This window comes from Anabrus simplex, chromosome 6, assembly GCF_040414725.1.
Source record: "Anabrus simplex isolate iqAnaSimp1 chromosome 6, ASM4041472v1, whole genome shotgun sequence".
Taxonomy (NCBI): Eukaryota; Metazoa; Arthropoda; class Insecta; order Orthoptera; family Tettigoniidae; genus Anabrus; species Anabrus simplex.
Genome location: NC_090270.1, coordinates 346522297 through 346547016, shown reverse-complemented (window position 1 = coordinate 346547016; position 24720 = coordinate 346522297). Strand labels below are relative to the sequence as shown.

General features: G+C 44.3%; 1 protein-coding gene across 2 annotated transcripts in view; it reads right to left on the bottom strand.

The window, feature by feature from the left end:
• The window catches only part of LOC136875811 (cytochrome P450 6k1), a 57445-nt gene that overhangs the window by 29161 nt on the left and 3564 nt on the right, over positions 1-24720 (bottom strand). For both annotated transcript variants that reach the window (XM_067149422.2, XM_067149423.2), the window contains exon 2: positions 1882-2540. In XM_067149422.2, coding sequence (XP_067005523.2) covers positions 1882-2540 — 659 coding nt within the window. The remainder of the gene's footprint in view (positions 1-1881; positions 2541-24720) is intronic.

Genomic DNA, 24720 nt, shown 5'->3' with positions numbered 1-24720 from the left:
CAAAGCTAACCAGCACCACAAAGTAACTGTACCACTCTAAACACACCGAATACAAGTCGGTCCACAGTCCACGCTTATATACATACTCTACTCCAACGGAGTACAAACACACAATACCCCAATGCAGTGCAAACACACAGTACTCCAAGGCAGTACACACACAGTACTGCAAGGCAGTATACACACACAGTACTCCAAGGCAGTACACACACAGTACTGCAAGGCAGTATACACCCACAGTACTCCAAGGCAGTACAAGAACATAGTACTCCTAGGCAGTACACACACACTGTACTCCAAGGCAGTACACACACAATACCCCAAGGCAGTACAAGAACATAGTACTCTAAGGCAGTACACACACTGTACTCCAAGGCAGTACACACACAATACCCCAAGGCAGTACAAGAACATAGTACTCCTAGGCAGTACACACACACTGTACTCCAAGGCAGTACACACACAATACCCCAAGGCAGTACAAGAACATAGTACTCTAAGGCAGTACACACACTGTACTCCAAGGCAGTACACACACAATACCCCAAGGCAGTACAAGAACATAGTACTCCTAGGCAGTACACCCACAGTACTCCAAGGCAGTACACACACAATACCCCAAGGCAGTACAAGAACATAGTACTCCTAGGCAGTACACCCACAGTACTCCAAGGCAGTATACATACTGTACTACAAAGCAGTACAAACACACAATACCCCAAGGCAGTACAAGAACATAGTACTCTAAGGCAGTACACACACTGTACTCCAAGGCAGTACACACACAATACCCCAAGGCAGTACAAGAACATAGTACTCTAAGGCAGTACACACACTGTACTCCAAGGCAGTACACACACACACGCACACAGTACTCCAATGCAGTACACAAACAGTACCCCAACGCAGAACACACAGATACTTCAAGGCAGTACACAGACAGTACTCCAAGGTGGTACACAAACGCAGAACTCCAAGGCAGTGAGCGAGCATGTTCTGTCTCTAGCCACATCTCGAATATTTCGGTACACATCACCCGAGCTATAAAGAGGAGGCTAGCCGCGGACAGTCATTCAGTGTTGGACTCCGAGGTGGAGTTGGACTCTGTGTGTTGGGGTTTGGTGGTTGGGTTGTCGCTAGTGTCCCATCGGAGTCTGAAGGAGGAAGAGTTGTTGTTGTTGTATCGCAGTGTCAACTGAGTAGCTGGACTCAAGACGGCGTACGGAGCGGAAGTCTGTGTGCTGTCATAGAGTACCGCATGTGTGTGCATGTTTGTACTTCTCTGGATTGAGGACCGTGTGGCGCAGCTATCATGAGTGTTAATGGTCGTTGTTGTGAAGAGTATTATCCTGCTGTTTAACACAGTTGGACTGTCGCTGTTTGACTCTGTGAACTGTCTCCGGAGTCGAACCAAAGAGCAGTCATCGTGTGTTGCGTGGCGAGTAGCACTGTGTTCCGATCCAGCTGTCTGCACGCAGTTGCTGTGTGGGGACTGGACTTGGACAACTCAGGATTACCGTGTCCGGGGTAATACCCTGGTATGTGTACAGAAAGGAGACTTGTAAATAGTAAGTGTGGCCACTCATGGTGTTATAGAGTTTTGTGTGTATATTGGGTCATCCTGAAATAAAACACTGTGTTTTATTGGTAACAATATGAAGTGCTGTATTATATACTGTGTTTGTCATGGAGGTGGGGTTGGAGTTCTGAGTGCTCATCAGGGCACTGTGGGAAAGTAATACCGTCCGGCAGAAATAACCTTATTCATCTCTGCCTCTCTTTCATTATGCATGCTCTTCCCAGAACGTCCAAAAGTTTAAACCTGCAAAACTCCAAAATATGAAAGCAGTAAGTAGTTTTGCAAACATAGGGCCTACTCACCTATTTCGGGAACATTTGGTTTGTCTGGTTTGATATTCTTCTTCCGATCTACTAACTCTCTGAGGTTCAGAAGAGAGTCCAATAGATCACCCCTCTCAACATTATTCATCTTGCGAAATTCTACAGCTTCTCCAACGACTTGCTTGAAGAAGGCTGTCGTTTCCTTCTGAAGGAAGTTGAATTTTCCTATTTTTACTAGTCCAGGAGCTAAGAAATGGCCTAATATTTCAAAAGCTCTACTAGTTGTGAAACCGAATATTTTCCTCCCATATTTACGAAACTCTGCATTTTTATTTCTTAGTGTGTTGCTTTTAATTCCCAGCGTGCAGCAGGTGATCACGTCAGTGGCGGCTCGCGCCATCACATCTCGGATGGTGATGGGCTTCCTCGTGTCTGCGGAAACTTCTTTGAGATAGCCTGTAAGTTCTTCAGCACACTGACTCATAAGTGGAAGGTAAGCTCGTAGCTTAGTGGTCGTGAAGTTGGGGCTAAGATGAGCACGGAAGAACTTCCAACGCTGTCCTCGGGTAACAAATAAGTTTCTGGCCCCCACGGGATCAACGCTGGCGTCCGTGTTTGTATATCGCGAGTGAAAGTGCTCAAAGTCTTTCACCACGATCCTCTTGATGAGCTCGAGATCGCGTATCACCAAGGCAGGTCTGAAATCAGAATATGACACGTGTACAGTTTGTTTCAGCAGACAGTAGTGTGAACTACTTCAAGTAATAAAGGCCACTTAAACCAGTGTCCAATCTGCAGTCTGTGTGGAATCACATTTGTTTACGTGGCACGCTTAAGAATAACCTTAAAAATGGTTAAAGACAAACAAATGAATTATTGATGTAGCCTACATACGTATGTATGGATTCAAAAACCCTAAGTAATGGGCAACTATTTAAACAAATGCCTTATTAATGCAAACATCTTACATAATGTAGAACAGTTTATCACAAATGATTTATCAATGGACAAACCTAAGCCCTGAGGAATAGTTCACAGTATATGTTCAAAAATCCCGCCACTTTTCGGCTCTTTTGGCAATAGTACGTATAGGCAGGTCGACGGAGAATTTCGTGGCGTTCTTTCATGAGAATAGAACTGTGCTTAAGGCGAGCGACCAATTCGTTTCTTCTCTTTTTTTTTCACTTTTCGTCTGTAGATTAGCTTTTCATCCATTCCAAAAGACAACAATCTAATGATGTGCACAGGATTGTGTGTCAATAAATACATCAATTAATTTGTATGTTGGTCTTCTACAGACAGCTGTAATTCCACACACACATTGCAAATAGACACATGCATACTCCTGAAAAGTGTTGTATGTATAGAGAGGGAGTCCACCTCATACATCCCCAGATGTGTGAAAGATATCAACGCATGTTTTCATATTCTTGAGATATTCATATTCATTTTCATATTCTTAAATGGTCTAGCCAAACAATCACAAATGATTTATCAATGGACAAACCTAAGCCCTGAGGAATAGTTCACAGTATATGTTCAAAAATCCCGCCACTTTTCTGTGATACCAATTTTAAAAAATAGAAATATGCAGGTTTTATCCGTCTGTACACCAGTATTAAATTAAACAAACTGAGTGGTGTTTTTGTTTCGGTCGTTCGATAATTCCTTTGAGAGCTAATACAGTATTGGGTATCGCGCGCTGTATTCTTTTAAATATGGCGCCTGTGCTGGATGTATCACGCAAAACTTGTCCGCTAGGCAGCGTGACGGTATGTGCTTTCCGCTTCTCGATTGTTTTACACGAGACTCATACGGTGTATTTCTAAATTTATGGCAATCGAAACGAAACTGTTACTTTAAATGCATGAAAATGGAATTACCATATTCTGTCCATGTTTAGAAAGAGGGGAAATAATATAGGTCAATGACGATTGCAGATTTGAAAGGTGAATTGAAGGAATTTGGCAGGAAAATATCCGGAGGAGCAAGAGGTGATTGGAAGATAATACTGTTTTCATTAAGATTGAATTCTATAAGTGCAATTAGCCTTTTCCAAAATTGCCTGATATATATATATATATTAGGTTAGAGGCGTACATGAAGCACGACACCTCTACCGATGACTACATCCAGTACGACTGAATTGCATTTCTATTGAGCTCACGAATTTCAAGACCTTGTTTCATGTCATAAAGCAGATATATTTCAAATTTGAAACTCATGAATTATTTATTATTTGGAAAGTCTGAAACTGATCGTGCTCCAGTATCAATCACTCTGTGATTCAGGGTATCGGTGCAGCCCCGCAGGCGGTGTTATGGCTTCTAAATGTTCTTGCTCTAGGTAACGGTGTCACTCCATGAATACATCGAAGGTACGGCGTTCTTTCACCTACAATTATTGAAGTACCGTAGATTATATTAACTACTCAGAATATCACTAATTTATTATAAAATAATTGTTAATAACAACTGAAATGGAAACGAAAATCTACAGCCTGTTCCCAGCCATTCGACCGGGTCAGGAATGGAACGAATTAAGCCCCATCTAGCGGCGAGGATAGGAATTGTGCCGGCTACCGAAGCCTGTCGCACTCCTCTGCGGCAATGATTAATGACTGACACATGAAATGAAATGACAGTGGAGAGTGTTGCTGGAATGAAAGATGACAGGAAAAATCGGAGTACCCGGAGAAAAACCTGTCCCGCCTCCGCTTTGTCCAACACATATCTCACATGGAGTGAGCGGGATTTGAAGCATGTAATGCAGTCATAAGAAGTCGGCGCGCTGCCGCCTGAGCCACGGAGGCTCTCTTTAATAACTAATTAGGCCTACCTTATTTACCATTTCGGTAATAAGGGAATCTTCAACTGCAAAATGCTTCGAGCAGACCTTGATATTACGAGTCACGCTTTTTAAATTCTACCAACGAAGCGCATGCAACCACTTTTTACGGAAGGACTACTGCTTAGGAAATTGATGGTACAGTATGAATAGGACTGACCTTGATTTTGGCACATTGGAATACTGCAATAGTCCGGCATCACAGTTTCCTTTGGTGTCATTACGTATTAAGTTGTGTGATAGCCTTTAATCACTGTGAATTCCAATCCATTCTGTTGGTGTTTCCTGTATTTTGCCTTGTACAGCCCGCTGTAAGAACGTGGGTAAGTGGTCAACAGAGATTCTTTACCTTCTAAGGTACCGGTACGGTGTACGGGCTGCGTCAATACACGTGTTACGTGCTGTAAAAGATTTGGTTAGATGGCAACAAACTACAGCTCTACGCATCATATTTTTCTCCCTTCCAAATCGTGTCAGAGCTGTGACGACTCGACAGCAGTGCGCACGTAATGGCGGCCGAGCGTGGACATAGACAGTGATTTATTGGAAGTGTTACATGGATTCAGGATCAGATATTGATTGAAATTATTCGTTCGTTCGTAATCGGTTTTCCCTCCAGGGTCGGTTTTTCCCTCGGACTCAGCGAGGGATCCCACCTCCACCGCCTCAATGGGAGTATCCTGGAGCTTCAGACTCTGAGTCGGGGGATACAACTGGGGAGGATGACCAGTACCTCGCCCAGGCGGCCTCACCTGCTATGCTGAACAGGGGCCTTGTGGAGGGATGGGGGAAGATTGGAAGGGATAGGCAAGGAAGAGGGAAGGAAGCGGCCGTGGCCTTAAGTTAGGTACCATCCCGGCATTTGCCTGGAGGTCCCCCTGTGGGTGGGGGCGGTAGAATAACATCCACGGTATCCCCTGCCTGTCGTAAGAGGCGACTAAAAGGGGCCCCAGGGGCTCTGAACTTTGGAGCGTGGGTTGGCGACCACGGGGCCCTCAGCTGAGTCCTGGCATTGCTTCCACTTACTTGTGCCAGGCTCCTCACTTTCATCTATCCTATCTGACCTACCTTGGTCAACACTTGTTCTTTTCCGACCCCGACGGTATTAGGTTTGCGAGGGCTAGGGAGTCTTTCATTTTCACGCCCTTCGTGGCCCTTATCTTTCTTTGACCGATATCTTCTTTTTTCGAAGTGTCGGATCCCTTGCTTTTTCCCTCTGATTAGTGTTATATAGAGGATGGTTGCCTAGTTGTACTTCCTCTTAAAACAATAATCACCACCACCACCTTTACCTGGAGGAGAAGTGGGAAACTTCGGAAAACCACTTCCAGGATGGCTGAGGAGGGAATCGAACCCCCCTCTACTCTGTTGACCTCCCGAGGCTGAGTGGACCCCGTTCCAGCCCTCGTACCACTTTTCAAATTTCGTGGCAGGCCGGGAATCGAACCCGGGCCTCTGGGGGTGGGAGCTAATCACACTAACCACTACACTACAGAGGCGGACGATAGAAATTATTACTTGGATTTATCTTCTGAGCAGCCTAAAAATGGGTATACGTTGAACGAATCAAAATATTAAAAACCTACTAATTTCCATGGAAAGGGATCAATCAATTGTATTACAGTTTTTACTGATATGAAGTAAGAAGTATGAACTCAAATACAGTGGAATAAGAAGTTACCTAAGTTCAAAACTAGATGCAATTTAAACATCCGAAATTGGTGGAAAGCAGGTTGCTTCCGTGGCTCAGGCGGCAGTGCGCCGGCCTCTCACCGCTGGATTCTGTGGTTCAAATCCCTGTGACTCCCTGATTTTAACGTATCAACAAAGACGCACACGAAAAGTGAAATGCTGTCAGTTGGTACAGTTACTTTTATTACAAATTTAACACACACATATAACCTTAATCGCAGTATCACAACAAACATTTCACTTCGAGCATATCAACAAGCCGCCATTATTAAAAACAACTGAATAACACGGCACAGAGAGGTTGCAACCTTGGAACACAAATAAAACAGATGACTACGTACAAGCGTCCGCCTCTGTGGTGTAGTGGTTAGCGTGATTAGCTGCCACCCCCGGAAGGCCCGGATTCGATTCCCGGCTCTGCCACGAAATTTGAAAAGTGGTACGAGGGCTGGAACGGGGTCCACTCAGCCTCGGCAGGTCAACTGAGTAGAGGTGGGTTCGATTCCCACCTCAGCCATCCTGGAAGTGTTTTTCCGTGGTTTCCCACTTCTTCTCCAGGCAAATGCCGGGATGGTACCTAACTTAAGGCCACGGCCGCTTCCTTCCCTCTTCCTTGCCTATCCCTTCCAATCTTCCCATCCCTCCACAAGGCCCCTGTTCAGCATAGCAGGTGAGGCCGCCTGGGCGAGGTACTGGTCATACTCCCCAGTTGTATCCCCGACCAAGTGTCTGAAGCTCCAGGACACTGCCCTTGAGGCGGTAGAGGTGGGATCCCTCGCTAAGTCCGAGGGAAAAACCGAACCTGGAGGGTAAACAGATGATGATGATGATGATGACGTACAAGCATGTAACTTCAATATGGAGACTGCGTTTACGGCATATCAAACCAACAACTCTCTTCCAGCAACTTCCAAACAATAACTTCAGTAACTCTCAGTTACTGACTTCACCGTCATATCTGGCCAGGTTTACAGAAAGATCCGTTACAAAGAAACTACCTTATTGAATATTGCAGAGTGTCCAATACTAATAATAAAGCCCCTGGAGAAGATGGAATCCCATCATTACTACTAAAAAACTTAACTAATAACATGATAAACATTCTAACAAGTATATTCAACACAATGTTAAACCTAGAATATTTTCCGCACCAGTGGAAAGTAGCTAAAATAATTTGTTTTCCAAAGCCAGACAAAGACCATAAAAACCCAGCAAATTATAGACCCATCAGCCTGCTAAGCATTATCTCTAAAATCTTTGAAAAATTAATACATAACAGAATTAAACACACAATTAATAATAACTTAATCAATGAGCAATTTGGATTCAAACCCCAACACTCAACTACACAACAGCTTCTCAGAGTCACGGAATATCTGACACAGGGCTTTCAACATAACCAGAGCACAGCTGCAATATTCCTAGATTATACACAAGCATTCGACAAAGTACACCATCCATATCTCATTTACAAGTTAATTAAACTAAATTTGCACCCTACATACATCAAAATAATAAACCAATATCTCACAAACAGAAAATTCTTCGTACACCTAGACGGAGTTAACTCACAACACAAAGACATTCACGCTGGCGTACCACAGGGCAGTATTCTAGGCCCAACCCTGTTTTTACAATATATAAATGACATCCCACGAAGCACACGTACCCTCACAGCCATCTACGCCGACGACACTGCAATTCTAACAAAAAGCAGAAATCCAGACCTAGCAACACAACACCTACAACAGCACCTACAACTACTCGAACCATGGCTAACAAAGTGGAAAATACAGGTGAATACACAAAAAACTAAAGCTATATACTTCACACGCAGACGCCAACGCCCCCAACAACACTTAACACTCTTCAACCAAAACATAGAATGGGTCCCCAAACATAAATACCTAGGAATCACACTAGACACTAGACTTAACCTGCAAGAACACGTAAAACTGACACTCAACAAAGCTAAAAAACAAATTCTGACACTATACCCACTCATTCACACCCGCAGCTCACTATCCAGAAAAAACGTACAGCTAATCTACACTTCATTTGTAAGACCAATCTTAACCTACGCATTACCAGCAATCGGCTTTCTACCAAGAACAACCCTACAGAAATACCAATATATACAAAACTGGGCGCTAAAGCTGGTAGTAAAAAGCTACACAACAAGCATTAAAGACCTACACCAGATCACAAAAATACCATACATACTAGACTTTGGACTTGAACAAGCAACAAAACTCTACAACCAAACACAGTCCCACAACAATCCACTAATCAGATCTCTAGGCCAATACGAACCAGATAGACGCGACAAAATTCACCGCCTACCTAAATACATCTTTCTCATTAAGGACATTCTCAGAAATCCAGACTAATACTTAACTACGCATAGACATCACATTCACACAAACGTATGAACACCCACAAAAAGATAAGGACCGTTTTTGCAACCTCTGCTACCTACGAACCAAGGACCGCCGAGGCGGGTCGCATACATGCAAAAAATGATTAAGATAACATCCCCATGCTGTACACAAGCTAAAAGTGCCACCAACACCTGACACGCAAGAATAACATTAATATTCTTGAATACAACTAGCGCCAAGGCCCGAGAGTACTAAGAAACACTGGGCGTGGTCGGAGACGGTTGGATAACCAACAAAATCAGACCCTTGACGCAAGTCCTAACAATAAATTACACAGCTACTCAATACATGGTCAAAACGGTCGCAAGTATTGCCTTAAGCCTATGCTAACCACCGCAATTACGATACAGATCATATTACTGACACCTTACTATTTTTATTATTATTATTACTATTATTATTATTATTATTATTACCATCCATATAATCACTATTATCAGTATAAATTTATTATTCTTATTGTTATTCTCCCGAACAGACCAGGTGAGGAGCGCAATAGCGCACCGGTACTGGTACCACACTAGGCGCCCCTTGGGGGTGTCCACCCCTCGGGGGTGTCCAAACAGTAATATCTGGCAAAATTTAACACACACAACACACTCCCAGCACCAAGCACCCGAGAGACTAGCACCCTGAAAGCTAGCTCACTACGTCTACTGCGAAAACTACGGTACTCAGTACCAACCAACCAAGCCACGAAGCCCAGTCACCAGAGAGCCCCTAGCTCTCGGAGAACAGGCCACCTGCAATACAGCCTGTTCGAATTCAACAATCGCCAACTGCCAGCCAAGAATAGGCAGTACCAAGCCAGCCTGTGAGCAATTTGTCAGAGCCCTGTATCGAGCAATTTGTCAGAGCCCTCAGTGTGGTCACTGGTTCGGAACTCGTCCCGTTGCGACACGGTAAAACTACACTTGTTCCGACCGTGCCCACTGAGCGAGCACCTAATCAGCGCGCCGGTCCTCTTATTTGAGTTTGACCGTTCCAGTGTTTTATAACAAACACCCAAGTCTCCCCAGCCCTAACCCAGCCCTGTCGGGACCACCTCGGTGGACTGAGTAGCCGAGACACCGACCTCCCACTGAAAAGCATGGACCCACCCAACTTCAACGAACCACTTGCAATCAGAACCAAGGAACGCTATTCCAGCTCCTACCCCTTCATCTTCCCGCTTCCCTATGACCCATTCAGTGACATCTCACCCAAACGATTGTACGTCCACCGTAAAAACACATACACAGCCATAAAACCCGTCATTCAACACGTACAAATGGCGCAAGAGCTCTGTAATGGATGTATCATAATATTTTCTACTAACAGACAAGCAAGCTACAATGCAATCTCTGAACATCTAAGAACTGAGAACATCCAATACAGAGTCTGCTCCGAACACACCTCAGACATGGAAACAGCCACACGAACAGAACCTGACACTCAGCACCAAGCAACACAAACAGATGACACCGTAGATGATGCACCCCTCACCTCCCCCCTTTCCCCCCAACCTGAAACCGAACCCGGGACTGAGACCCTATCAGTCTCACAACCGGGCACGGACACAATAAACAAGTACACTCAGACTAGGAGGAGACGTAAAAAATCTGCTCCTAGGACTGCCAGACAGCCAACAAATAAAACCAACACAACAGTGACTCGAACCCACGACCCACCCCGCCCCTCCCTTGTCATACAATGCTTCAACTGCCTTCTACTACACCACTCTGCAGCTACCTGCACTGCGGCTACTCGCTGCAACAGATGTGGCGGCCCACACCGTCACACTGATTGCACGGTACCGCGGGACCAGCCGAGGTGTGCGAACTGCCAAGGCAGTCATGCCGCCTCATTTCCTGGTTGCCCCTTCATAAAAAAGGCAGTGAAGGAACACTACAGACACGCCAAACATCTACAGTCAAGCACTAAACCTACAGTACATACAGCTACCACTACCCTACCTCACTCAAACCCTGGACATTATACCCAACAGCCCAGTTACCAGATCAGACAGGACACCACCACCACCATCCTGAACTTACTTCTAAACCTCATATCTACCCATAACCAGAACCCCCCACCCCCCATGCCCATGCCAAGCAAACAACTCATCATAGACTAAAGTCTCCAAGCATCCCATCCCCGCCAAGTCAGCAAGAACATGCCCTCACTTCCTTAACAGCACAATCACCTCACTCCTTAAAGCTCCAACTAAACAAAACACTGGAACACTCGGACACCGAAGCGGGTGCACCACAACGAACTGCCGTATTTCCAATGCTGTAAACTTCCACACTAAATGCTATATTTCTAAATTAAAGTATCAAATCCACCCGATACTCAGGAATATAAACATATTCCAGCGCACAATCCAGCGGCAAGGCCCGGTTAACCAAGCAACACCGGGCGTGGCTAACGTTTGGATGGGTAACCACCCAGGCCTAGCCCTTGCCGCTGGCCCAAAGCAATTTAGAAACCTTTAATAACATCCAGTCATGGCACGTAAAGAATAACGTTGCGATTCACCATATTTTCCATATAACAGCACTCACACAACAGTTTTAAATTTCACCATTTTATTATTATTATTATTATTATTATCACTCTAATATATTTTATTCTTTTTATACTTATTTTCCTACAACAGGCCAAGGCTCACCCCTAGGGGGTGTCCAAACAGTAATATGGCGAGTGTCCAATACATAGAAATAGTGTGCAGAATATTCTCTATTTATTGTTCTAGTGTCTCTACCTATACTATTCTGGAAGTTACAGCGTGTTTCACAATTACGGATTACAATTTATATATACAGGTAAGAATAAATGACATAATATTAATTTACAGGTATTTACATTAACTGAACTCATATGAATATTTATGTACAGCACGGTTCATGACATAACCTCACAAACAACGCGATCTTATCATAATAATAATAATAATATATTATAATATTATATATTATATTATATATTATAATATTATTATTATTCGAGCTCGATATCTGTATTAGTTACCCATGGAGAGAGAATATTGTTCTCAAGTTATACCTGATATCGCACTTCCGTCAGTTTGTGCTCGACAAAGCGGAGGCGGGAAAGGAGTTTTCTCCGGATACTCTGGTTTTCCCTGTCATCTTTCATCCTGCAACACTCTGATTTAATCTTTCAGTCACTAATCATTGCCCCAGAGGAGTGCGACAGGCCTTGGCCGCCAGCACAATTCCTATCCTCTCCGCCAGATGGGGGCTTCATTCAACCCATTGCTGACCCGGTCGAATGACTGGAAATAGGCTGCGGATTTTCACTTTTTCAGTGAAAAATGGCCTGTCCGGAAGGTTAAAGTGAGGAAGACGTCAATGTGTAAATACAGCAGTAGCCGCCGTTCATTATCAGACTGGGAGGGCCGTAAACATCACACAGACATGTTTCCCGTGCTGTCAGTAAAGATTTTGGTATCCACAATAACTCGGTAAAAATCAAAGGATGTTACCAATATTTGTTATCAACATAAGTTAATACACCTATTAGACTAAAATTAAAACAGTTCACGCCTTAAAGAAAAAATCCAATGAAAAGCAGCTCGATTTGTTCTGGGTGATTTCCGACAAAAGAGTAGCGTTACAAAAATGTTGGAAAGTTTGGGCTGGGAAAACTTGGGAGAAAGGAGACGAGCTGCTCGATTAAGTGGTATGTTCCGAGCTGTCAGTGGAGAGATGGCGTGGGAGGACATCAGTAGACGAATAAGTTTGAGTGGTGTCTTTAAAAGTAGAAAAGATCACAATATGAACATAAAGTTGGAATTCAAGAGGACAAATTGGGGCAAATATTCGTTTATAGGAAGGGGAGCTAGGAATTGGAATAACTTACCAATGGAAATGTTCAATAATTTTCCAGTTTCTTTGCGATCATTTAAGAAAAGGCTAGGAAAACAACAGATAGGGAATCTGCCACCTGGGCGACTGTCCTAAATGCAGATCAGAAGTGATTGATTGAAATTCAGTTTGAAACCGGTTTTAGGAGTCTTCGTTCCGTCATCAGTGGGTCATTAAAATTTAAATAATAACATTCACATAATTCTGTGCAAGCACAACTGAAGAATGAAATTGTATAAGGCTGAAAGTCCCACAATGGTGACTTGTCATTTTTCCCTTGGAATTGCCTGAAAGGACCACATTGTTCATATTGTGCGTCTACAGACTTCCACCATGTTGCGCCATGTCGTCCTTTCAGCAAATTTCGAACAAAAATAGACAACTGACTATTGTGGCACTTTTATCCTTTTCTATTTTCTTCTTCTTCTTCTTCTTAACCTATTTACCATCCAGGGTCGGTTTTCCCACAGAATCAGCGAGGGATCCCACCTCTACCACCTCAAGGGCAGTGTCCTGGAGCTTCAAACTCTGGGTCGGGAATACAGCAGGGGAGGATGACCAGTACCTCGCCCAGGCGGCCTCACCTGCTATGTTGAACAGGGGCCATGTGGGGCGATGGGAATATTGGAAGGGATAGACAAGGAAGAGGGAAGGAAGTGGCCGTGGCCTTAAGTAAGGTACCATCCAGGCATTTGCCTGGAGGAGAAGTGGGAACCTACTGAAAACCACTTCCAGGATGGCTGAGGTGGGAATCGAACCCACCTCAACTCAATTGCCCTCCCGAGGATGAGTGGACCCCGTTCCAGCCCTCGTACAATTTTTTTAAATTTCGTGGCAGAGCCGGGAATCGAATCTGGGCCTGCGGGGGTGGCAGCTACTTACACTAACCACTATACCACAGAGGCGGACCTTTTCTATTTTCACTCTTCAATTGTGCTTACGCAATTTCAATGACCCACTGATGTTGAAATGAAGATTCCAAAAACCGGTTTCAGACTGAATTACTTTACTGTGGCTCAGGTGACAGCGCCCCGGCCTCTCACCGCTGGTTTCCGTGGTTCAAATCCCGGTCGTTCCATGTGAGATTTCTGCTGGACAAAGTGGAGGTGGGACAGCTTTTTCTCCGGGTGCTCCAGCAACACTCTCCTCTACCATTTCATTCCATCTGTCCGTCTTTAATCATTGTACCAGAGGAGTGCGACAGGCTCGCCGCTAGATGGGGCTTCATTCATTTATTCCATTCCATTCCTGATCCGATCAAATGACCGGAAACAGGGCGAGGATGATTATTTTAACTGTTTTCATTTTGATAGGTGTACCGGGAGGTACTCCTCAACGCCGCACATTTAAAACTAGCGCCTACATGAACTCCTCTACTGGTGAAACAGTGAATCTGTAACTACACCAACTTCGAACTTTAATCAGAAGATGTCACCACTATAATATTGAGTAATTTTGTTATTGTGCTGTTTCCTAACCTGAGTGAATTTCTACTTGTTTTGTTTGACATTCATCAAGAAGTTTGGACTTCTTTCCACAGAGGAAACAATAAAAACTAAGATCATGCACCCTGGTGCGAGGTGTAAGAAGTTATAATCTAAAGAAGTTTTGTATTTCTAGGTTTCTGTAACTGAATGATGTTCATTAATTTTTGGGTTGGTAATATTTCCTTTTTCTTTCCGCCAGTTTTGAATCCAATTTTTCTTCTTGGAAAATCTACTCAAGGGCTGAAAAAGTGAAAAAGGGGTAAATTTTTAAAATGAGTACATCTCATAAACTTAACATGTTACAGGCGTAAAAGTTGGTATATGTCATCTCCTTAAGAAATGAAGAAACATGCACTTTTTGTTTCGGAAAATACACTTAAGGGGGTTGAAAGAGGTGAAAATGGGCTGAATTTTTAAAATGAATATACCTAAAGAAAATTACTATGTTACAGGTGTAAACCGGCATTTGGAATCTCCTTTAAGAATAAAGCATTTTTTCGTAAAACCCACTTAAGGGGGTTAAAAGAATTGAAATGGGCTGAATTTTTAGAATGAGTACATCTCAAAAACTAAAGATGTTGCAGACGAAAAAATTGGTGTTTGGAATCTCGTTTAAAATTAAAGAAACACGCTTTCTTTGTTTTTGGAAAGTTCACTTAAGATGGCAAAAATAAGTGAAAAGGGGGTTGAATCCTATTATGAAGATGCTTATGTCTCAAACTGAAGATGTTACAGACGTAAAAATTGGTACATGGAGTCTCCTTTAAAAATAAACAAACATTTTTTGTATTTGTTTTTCGGAAAATCCATTTAAAGGCGGGGTGGGCGGAGTGAAAACACCCTAAAACAGGGGTGAATCCTTTGATATGTGAAAACTGGTTTCTGGAATCTCCTTTCAAAGTAAACAAATACGTACTTTTTGTTTTGGGAAAGTCCACTTTAGAGGCGGGGTGGAAGGAAGTGAAGAATGAGTTGAATTCTTTTTATGAGAATACTTATATCTCAAAACCTGAAGATGCTACACGTGAAAATTGCCATTTGGAATCTCTTTTGAAAATAATGAAACACATGTTTTGACTTGAGAGAGGACTGCTTTTCTCATATAGAGTTCCATGGCGTAGGCCTATCAGGTGTATGCATAAGTCTTTTCCGGTTTCACTAAGAGATGGCGCCAGCGAACAGTACGAGCGTACGAATTTGACACATACGTCAGTTTGTTCGTCTGACATTAACCTAGCAACACACACAAGTTGAGTCTAGCGACTGTGTTGTATCGTTCAGTGATCATATCGACTTTTATTCCTGATAAAGAACATTTGCCGCACGCATTGGTTTTCTTATTTAATCAAGAGGAAGAGGCTGTGGAAAGTCATCGTTTGCGTTGTGTCTTTTGGGACCAGAGTGGTATTGTGTATTATTAACTCTTGAACCACGGCGAAACTGATAATACACTACGCTATCGGCATCAAATGGTTAATTTAAATCATACATTGATCAAAAGACAACCGCAATGGGCCAGAAGACATGGCAGGGTGATTTTGTTACATGAGAATGCGTCGTCTCACACAGCAAAACCAGTGAAAAGACACCTTGAAATCGCTTGGACGTAACTCGGGATCAAACACACCTGTATTTTTTCGGCTGGGGTGCCATCACCTCTACTTGCAAACTCAGTCGGCCCAATAAAGCACAAACAGGCAGACAACTAGTTGGCTGTCGCCTCCCCAATCATGTACTCCTGTCTCATATCAGGCGTGGACACCACCATCGCAGAACATACCATCAGGTCAAAACTTCGCAAGTCCGGCTATCGAGTCCACGATGTCCGCCGTCTCATGGATCAAGCAACCTCCCAGCCTTCAACACAGCTACTGATATACCTACCTAATAGAGAAGACAAGCTGACCCTGGAAGCCCGTGGAGCAAAGATCGGCAATAGACGGTACTCAGTGGTAACAACACCAGACTACATACTCCAACAAATGATCGATAATCCCTATGCCCTTCCTACCGTCAACGAATCCCAACTCAAAACAGCCCACGAGCCCCCACCGCCTCCCACGTCCCTATCATCCACATCAACCACTACTACTACTACCACCATCACTACCTCGGCCTACACCCCCCACCATTCTCCCACTTTCACTACCACGACAACTCATCCTACACCGATAATGTCAATAACCACCACCTCCCCAAGCCCCTCACCGCCCAGCTATCAACAAACCCCTACTAGCCAAGAAAACGCAACCAGCACAACGCAGCCAGCCCCACAAGAACAAGAAACTGCCGCAACTCCAGCACATCAGCAGCCACCAGCTCCAGCGCCGAGCTGTGTCATCAGGGGAATCGAACCAACCTTAACAACAAGTGACATCCAGCAAGAACTGAAATCTGCAGGCGTATCAGTACTCCGAGCGTACCGCATTTACAGCAGGAATGGCCCGACCTACATGGTACGAATCCAACTCCCCACAGAAGAAGAAGTACAACAGCTAATAACGACCGGCGTCCAAATTAATAGCCAGTATCACAGAGTAGAACACTCCGGCTCCCCGCACCGCCGCCCCCGGCCGCCCGCACCCACACCGCCACAGCAAACCATACACCTACCCATCCCCCAAACCAACTTCCTACTACCACCACTCCCAATTCTAGATCTTCTCCGCCTCCTAGCCACGTCCATCACCAACATCACAACAACCCTTCATCTCCTTACATCCCAACTCTACCTCTACAACCCCTACCCAACCCACATCTAACTAGCAATCTATCTCCAATATATGTACTAGTAAACCAACTAAACACATTGTACTCGTAAAATCATTGTAAGCAACCTAATGTACTTAACTCACATGATGTATGTAACCCAGGAATCTCAATAAAAAGCACAAGAGCAGATGCTGCACCCTTAGCCAAGGGGCCAAATTCCTACACATCTGCAAAATCAAAGCCTCTTCCTTTTAACCTCAAACTCCCATCAAATCCCCAAACCCCGCCAAATCTCCTGGCCAGAGAGAAGGCGTAACCTTCTAGGTGGCCCGCCCCTCCCCTTCGGGGAGGGGAATGAAAACATCCCCCTTGGTCCTTGGATGGGACACCCTTCCGCAACTATCGTACTTCCCTGACCTGGCGTCATCTATCACCTCTTCGCATCAATGGGGCACGCGCTCAGAGACCAGCACTTCAGCAATTTCGAGAAGTTGGAAAATTTCTGGAGGAATTGTTTGCCGCAAAAGACAAGCAATTTGTCTGGCATGGTATTCATAAAGATGGACGAAGTGCGTAGCAGCCGATGGCCAATATTTTGAACAAACAAAAAATTAATTTCCCTTGAAAATTACGTATTTCTTTACCACAAAACCCAGAAAACTTATGCATACAGCTGGTATGTTCGAGCGTTCACTCTCCCTGGTCATCTTAGTCCTAAAAGGCCATATGACGAACGTTGATAACAAAGATATTCTACGACCATTGAAAGGCAATTTTTCGGTGAGTTTTCATAGGTACATTGGGGATCTTCAGATGATGTCTTAGTGCAGTGCCGAGGAACGATTCATTTTATCAAGTTACGAGATTTTCGCGAGCGAAGTCGCGGGTAATAGCTAGTGTTTATAACACAGCCGCATTTGTCCTCCATCATAAGTGAATCTCCCTTTAACAACAACAAAGCCTTTGCAGACACAAGACACTATTGAACACTGAAAGCGCTTACGGTTGAGTTAGCCTTTCTTCTTCTTCTTCTTTATCTGTTTACCCTCCAGGGTCGGTTTTTCCCTCGGATTCAGCGAGGGATTCCACCTCTACCGTCTCAAGGCCAGTGTCTTGGAGCTTCAGACTTTGGATCGTTGGATACAGCTGGGAAGGAGGACCAGTACCTCGCCCAGGCGGCCCCACCTGCTATGCTGATCAAGGGCCTCTTGGGGGGGGGGGAGCCGGGATTGCAACCCAGGTCTCAGGGAGTGGTAGCTAATCACACTAACCACAGAGGGAGTCAAGTTAGCCTCTCGACTGGGGAGAACATGCGAGCCTACTAGCAAGGGCACCTCCACTGAACTCAAGCTCCTCGTGTTTGCCTCGGAGAATCGACAAACAGTCGGCCCCTGTAGTGCAGGGGTTAGCAAGATTAGCTGCCACTCCCTGAGACCTGGGTTCCAATCCCGGCTCTGCGACAAAATTTGAAAATTTGTACGAGCGCTGGAACGGGGTCCACTCAGCCTTGGGAGATCAATTGGTAGAAGGGGCGTTCGATTCCCACCTCAGTCATTCCTGAAGTGGTTTTCCGTGGTTTCCCACTTCTCCTCCAGGCAAATGCCGGGATGACACGTAACTTAAGGCCACGGCCGTTTCCTTCCCTCTTCCATGTTTATCCCTTCCAAACTCCCCCCCCCCCTCCAAGAGGCCCTTGATCAGCATAGCAGGTGAGGCCACCTGGGCGAGGCACTGGTCCTCTTTCCCAGCTGTATCCCCCGACCTAAAGTCTCACGCTCCAGAACACTGCCCTTGAGGCGGTAGAGGTGGGATCCCTCGCTGAGTCCGAGGGATCAAGCAACCCTGGAGGGTAAACAGATTAAGAAATAAAGAAAGAAACGGCAAACAGAGCGCATATTACGCACGACAGATGAGAAACTTTCGTCACATAATGTTTTATATATACGGAAGAAAATTAGACTTTATGGTTGTAATAATACAGTATGCGACATCAAACAAACAATTATTATGTAGCCATATGCGTTGATGTTTCATTTTGGACTGTGTTAGTCCGTCGAAGACTGCAAACACAGGCCCGCCGCGCCTGGCCGAATACTGTAGCGAATTATAATAGTGAAATATACTCAACAATACAGTATATGAAAGAGTGGTGGAATTTAAAGGGCGGCTTCAGCCTGTTCCCAGTGATAAAACTGAGCAATTTCCCACTAAGTTCACAAAAATGATTAAGAACTTGTTAGCACCTCATTTCAGTCAGGAATTGCTTTCAGGTGTAGGAAATCAGAAATTCAGTCCGATAAAAGATGAAGACATATCCGCAAATGGCAGTAGCGTACTTTGAAGATATGAGAGTGGAGTGGAGAACCTCTTGCTGTTGCTTAATGCGCACACGAGATAGCGCGCTTATTGCAGTGAACATTTTCATCGTCTCTGACTACTCACGAAAATGAGCCTATTGGACTATACAAAGGAATGATCGAATGGGCGGCTAAATTTCTATAAAGCAGATGTCAGAGAAGTAGAGTAGGTGAAGTTTTATCTGATCCTGTAATGATAAGGGGGTGGGGGACTCAAGGAAGTATTACAGCACCTTTAGGTTTATTATACCGTGTAATTCAGCTACCCCTTCACATCTAGTTGTATGCAACCCGTAACATTATTCCCGTCCTGAAAACATCTGTCCTGCCCGTATGCTCAGACAACACAACCGGATATCTTGGTATTTACCGCCTCCCCATGATAGGACTTGTATTAAGCACTGGAAGGCATGCGTGTGCCTTTTAGATCATATGAACCTGACACGCCGGCGAAACACTAAATTGATATTGTGATCGCAGTAAGCTTCACACTGTGCCGTGCGGAACCGTAGCGTAGCTGGTAATGGCGCAGCGGAGAGGTGGGATGTTCGAGTCCAGGGCGAAGGTTCCATAGTTTTGAAATATTTGTTTAATACGCACCGCACGTAAAGCAAGTTTAATGCCAGTTTGTATGCAAATTGTATGTGAATGTGTTTGTGGCCCTAAGAAGGGCAGACCGGACAGATACGGATCGGAAACAATAGCAACATAACTGCTCAGACAATGTTTTATCGCAGCAAATGATCAATGTGATAACCGTTTTGGTTTATGCAAATTCGGACCCGATGCAGTCCAGGTGTAATTCCTCGGTAGGCGCCCGTGATGGATTCCTGGAGCTGGTCGATGTTTTCCGGCGCCTGAGTGTAAACGAAGTTCTTCATATGCACCACAAGAAGAAGTCTGACGGTGATCCACCGGGCCAAGAAACAGGGCCTTCTCGTCCTGTCCATTTCCCTAGCAGTTCCTCGTTCAGATGGTTACGAACGGCCAAAGTCGAATGTGGCGGAGCTCCATCCTGTTATAACCACATCGTCAAACGATCGTGCAAGGGCACATCCTCCAGCAGCAGAGAGAGTTCCTGACGCAGGAAGAGCAGGTAGCGTGATCCCCCAAAGATTCCACACCACACGTCCGGGATGAGAATGTGCTAGACTACGACGTGGAGCTTCGTATTTCGGCCCACGTGCTGGAACTATGTATCTGGTGACGTCACAACCAGGCGGCCTCTCTGCGAGAAAACAACAGACGAACTCTAGCCCGAAGATATCTGGTTCAGCTATTTGTGTGCTTCTAATGGCTTTGTCCGGCGACATACATCTGAACCCAGGACCCCAGCATGACAGCTGTATGACTTTCTTCTACCAAAATGTAGGGAGCATGTGTAATTCTTTGACGGACTTTAACCTCGCTTTCAGTGACGCCAGCAAAGATTGTATTTGTATAGTTGAAAGTTGTTGGTGATAATGAACTGTTGTCTACTGATTACTGTGTGTTTCGTCAAGACAGACACCAGGTCCATAGTAGCAAACTGAGAGGGGAGGGATTATGGTTGCTGTGAAATCTGCTCTAAAGCCAGTTTCACGGCCAGAGCTGGCGGGAGACTGGGAGTGTCTCGTGGTCAAGGCCACCCGAACCCCAGGGAGGTCTGTGTTTGTAGTGTGCTGCTACCTGCCACCGGACGAAGTGACTGCTAGGATGAGTAATCTTCGAGCAATACTGGCCAACGTCACAGCTGTTTTAAACCAACAGGACATTCTTGTAGTTTGCGGAGACTTTAACATCAGGCGTTTGGCTTGAAATCCTGGCCCCGTTATACAACAAGGATGTGCGGAAGTCTTCTTACTTCTTGAAATCGTCAGTGAATTCGGACTTAAGCAAATGTGCCACTTCCCAACAAGAAACGAGAACTTCCTGGACCTTGTTCTAATCTAGGAACAATAATGTGGACACTTGGAATGTTTTGAGACGGAAAAGGTAATTACATCCGACCATCGAGCTGTAGAATTCACTGTATCTTTACTGCGAGTTATGCGCCCCGTACCGCAGAGGAAGTTTATGTTCGCATGGACTAAGGCCGATTTTCCTCAAATGAGAGATCTCCTTTCATTGTGTCCCTGGAATTTAATCGAAGACTCCCCCTCCCTCGACGAGGCGTTAACCCTTTTCTACGACTTCCTTCGCGCTGTAATAAAAGACACTGTGCCGTCCCGGATAGTTAGCACGCGGAAGTACCCATGCTGGTACGACTCTGAGGTAATAGATAAAAGAAAATAAGAGGGCAAGAAGGAAGTTTAAAAAAGGGCCATAGTAGTGATTATGTGCAATTTTTGACATTACGCGGTGAATTTAAGCGCCTTCAGCTCAAAAAATACAGAAACTATACATTCATGAGTTATATTTGGGCTTATGCCGTGTAAATAATTGTAAACACACTCAAAGTTTCAAAAGGAACCTTGCCTTTCTTCATCAGGAGACAAAAGAGAAGAGAAATGACGTATTGATGGTTGCTAGGAGAAAGCAACAAGGAAGCTTCAAATGGTGCCCAAAGATGTAAAAGGGACGCCATCTTTGCCCCATGCTAGAGACAATGAATAGTAACAGCAAAGCATTACTCTCTAATGGTTCTGATAACAGGTAGCCATGATTCACTGAGGTTGTAACCTGAATCACGGTTGAAATACGTAAACACCCTGATAATTTCAACCGCGATACAGGTTACAACCTCAGTGAATCATGGCTACCTGTTATCAGAACCATTAGAGAGTAATGCTTTGCTGTTACTATTCATTGTCTCTAGCATGGGTTGTGCATTTCCTTCTTTGACAGGCAGCCTTCAATTTTTCTCTCATCGTGGTTCTCCGTCTTCTGTCCACTTGGCTCCTGTCTTCTTCTCGTGGTTTCTCTCTGACTCTACTTCCCACTTGCTGATTTTCATTCTGTAGCAGGTTCGGTCTGCGATTCCGGCCACTCTGATTCCTGTTTTCCGAGGTCTTGGCGGATTTCCGATGTCCACCTATTTTTCTTGATGTTTTCTGTTGCCTCTAGTATGTCTTGTCAGTCTCTTTTCTTCTTTTTCTACTTCTCTTTCTTCTTCTTCTTCTTGTCATTAGGATGAAAGCACCTACGCGCTCTGCAGTTTGGTTTACGAGTTATTGTCGTTTTACTGAAAGAGTAAGAATGGTTTACATCATACGAGCGATTTACGACAAAAAAGCGCAGTGTTACGAAAATGTTGGAAACTTTAGGCTGGGAAGACTTTGGAGTAAGGAGACGAGCTGCTCGACTACGCGGTATGTTCCCATATGTCAGTGGAGAGATGGTTTAGAATGACATTAGCAGACGAACAAGCTTGAATGCAATTTTTAAAAGCAGAAAGCATCATAATAGGAAGATGAAGTTGAAATTCAAGGGAACAGTTTCGGGAAAATGTTCGTTTATAGAAATTAGGGACTAAAAGAATTTACCACGGAAGACGTTTGATATATTTCTACCTCCTCTGAAAACATTTAAGACCAGGAAATCTTCCACCTGGACGACAGCCCTAAATGCAAGTTAGTGTTGATTGATTGATTGATTGATTGATTGATTGATTGATTGATTGATTGATTGATTGATTGATTGATTGATTGATTGATTGATTGATTGATTGATTGATTGATTGGCGAGAAAGAAGCGCGCTAACATGCAGGCGGTCGGAAGGGCTATGGAGAAGTAAAATGTCGTCTACGAGCAAGTCTTGTTCCCGTGCAAAGCGGGTTGCGTCACACGGTAGCACGTAGACGAAATGCGGCTCTGTATGCGCCAGAAACATTCTTCACAGGAAGTTCATTAAGGGCCATAAAGAGGCAGCGCAGGAAGAGTGATGGCCGTGGCCTTGTAGGTATCAAGGTCCAGTGTCAGCACAGTGATGGAATTTCTCATCAATGAAACTGAAGACCGAGAACGACATGAAGATCACTTAGAACAGCCGCCTCCTTGAAGCAGCAATGAACAGCATGTCTACGATAGTCCCAACAATCTCATTGCTTGCAGTCACTACCGGTTCGTGACATTTTACTCTGGCAGGGCTGTGCCACCATCTCTCCCCCTTCCCCAATCGGTTCACTTTTCACTGACCAACACCACGACATTTTTAGGCATAATAATAATAATAATAATAATAATAATAATAATAATAATAATAATAATAATAATAATAATAATAACCCCGTGCGGGTTTTCCTGTTCCTCTATCGGGCGCGCCCAGGTGGCGGATCGGGAGGTTCGCCGGACTTGTCCGGAGGGTCTGAGGGAAATTAAATACCTCTCGCGGACCAAAAACAGGTTCAGCCAGAAAACATCATGAGGCAACCTCTAAGGCTCAACACCTTAGTTGTACCAATGAGGTTGACGAAGGTCAGTGCCCCCATTTTCTTCAACTTACTAGCATGATGGCAACGTCAGCTCAGGACACTACTGCCCCAGGCTCTGGTATTCACACCAGTCTTTCTCGGTCATCGGATTCTGGGGGATCGAGAACATCATGCGGGTATGGATCGAAGCTTCCCGAATCATTTCATTGGCACCTTAAACATCAATACTCTTCTTAAGACTGGAAAGCTAAAACAACTAACAAACATACCAAATTCTAGCACTCAAAGAAACCAGGTATGTTCATGTAAATCATTTCGATTCCGACAGTTACATAATTCACAAATGCAAACCAGCAATCTCCTTCCCTAGCAAGCCAGATCAGTTTCCAGTGAGGGGAAATCTTACAAACTCAGCACTGAACTTGCACGACTCCTTCTGAAAGAATTTCATTACTCTCAGTTAAGCCAGGAAACAAAGCCTGTACACTAATCATTGCACATGAACCTACAAACAACTACAATCAAAATGATACACAGAAAGTAGACGCTTTCTGAGAACAACTAGAGAAAGCTACAGCCAAAATTCCGAAGCATCATCTCAAAATAATTTTTAACGCCCAAATTGGCAGGAAAAAGAAGTTCCGAACCATCGCGGGAGTCTATCCAGCTCACCAGAGAACCAATTGAAACAGAGAAAGATTAATTGGCTTCTGCAAGACTTTTGATTTAAAATTAATGTCAACTAATTACCTCGCTCTACCACGAAAGGAACCGACTTGGAGATCACCTTACATTTAAGGGAATTCCAGTTAGATCCTGTAGCGATTTCTAAGAAAAATCAAAGGGAAATTATGAATGTTAAAGTCAAGAAAGGAATTGTTGACTCTGATCACCACTTATCTGTAGTTAAAGTCAAATTTCAACCTAACAGACCGAAAATCAGAACAAACAGGAAACTGCGAATCGACCCGGAACATCTTAAAGAAAACTCGGGCTCCCATAATATAAATATCTCCAACCAGAATATATCCAACTGGTTAGAACTCAAAGAAGCATTTGTAGAAGCTTCCAAAAGTATAGACATCCCTCCCAGGAAACGCAAACATGCGACAAGGCCATAA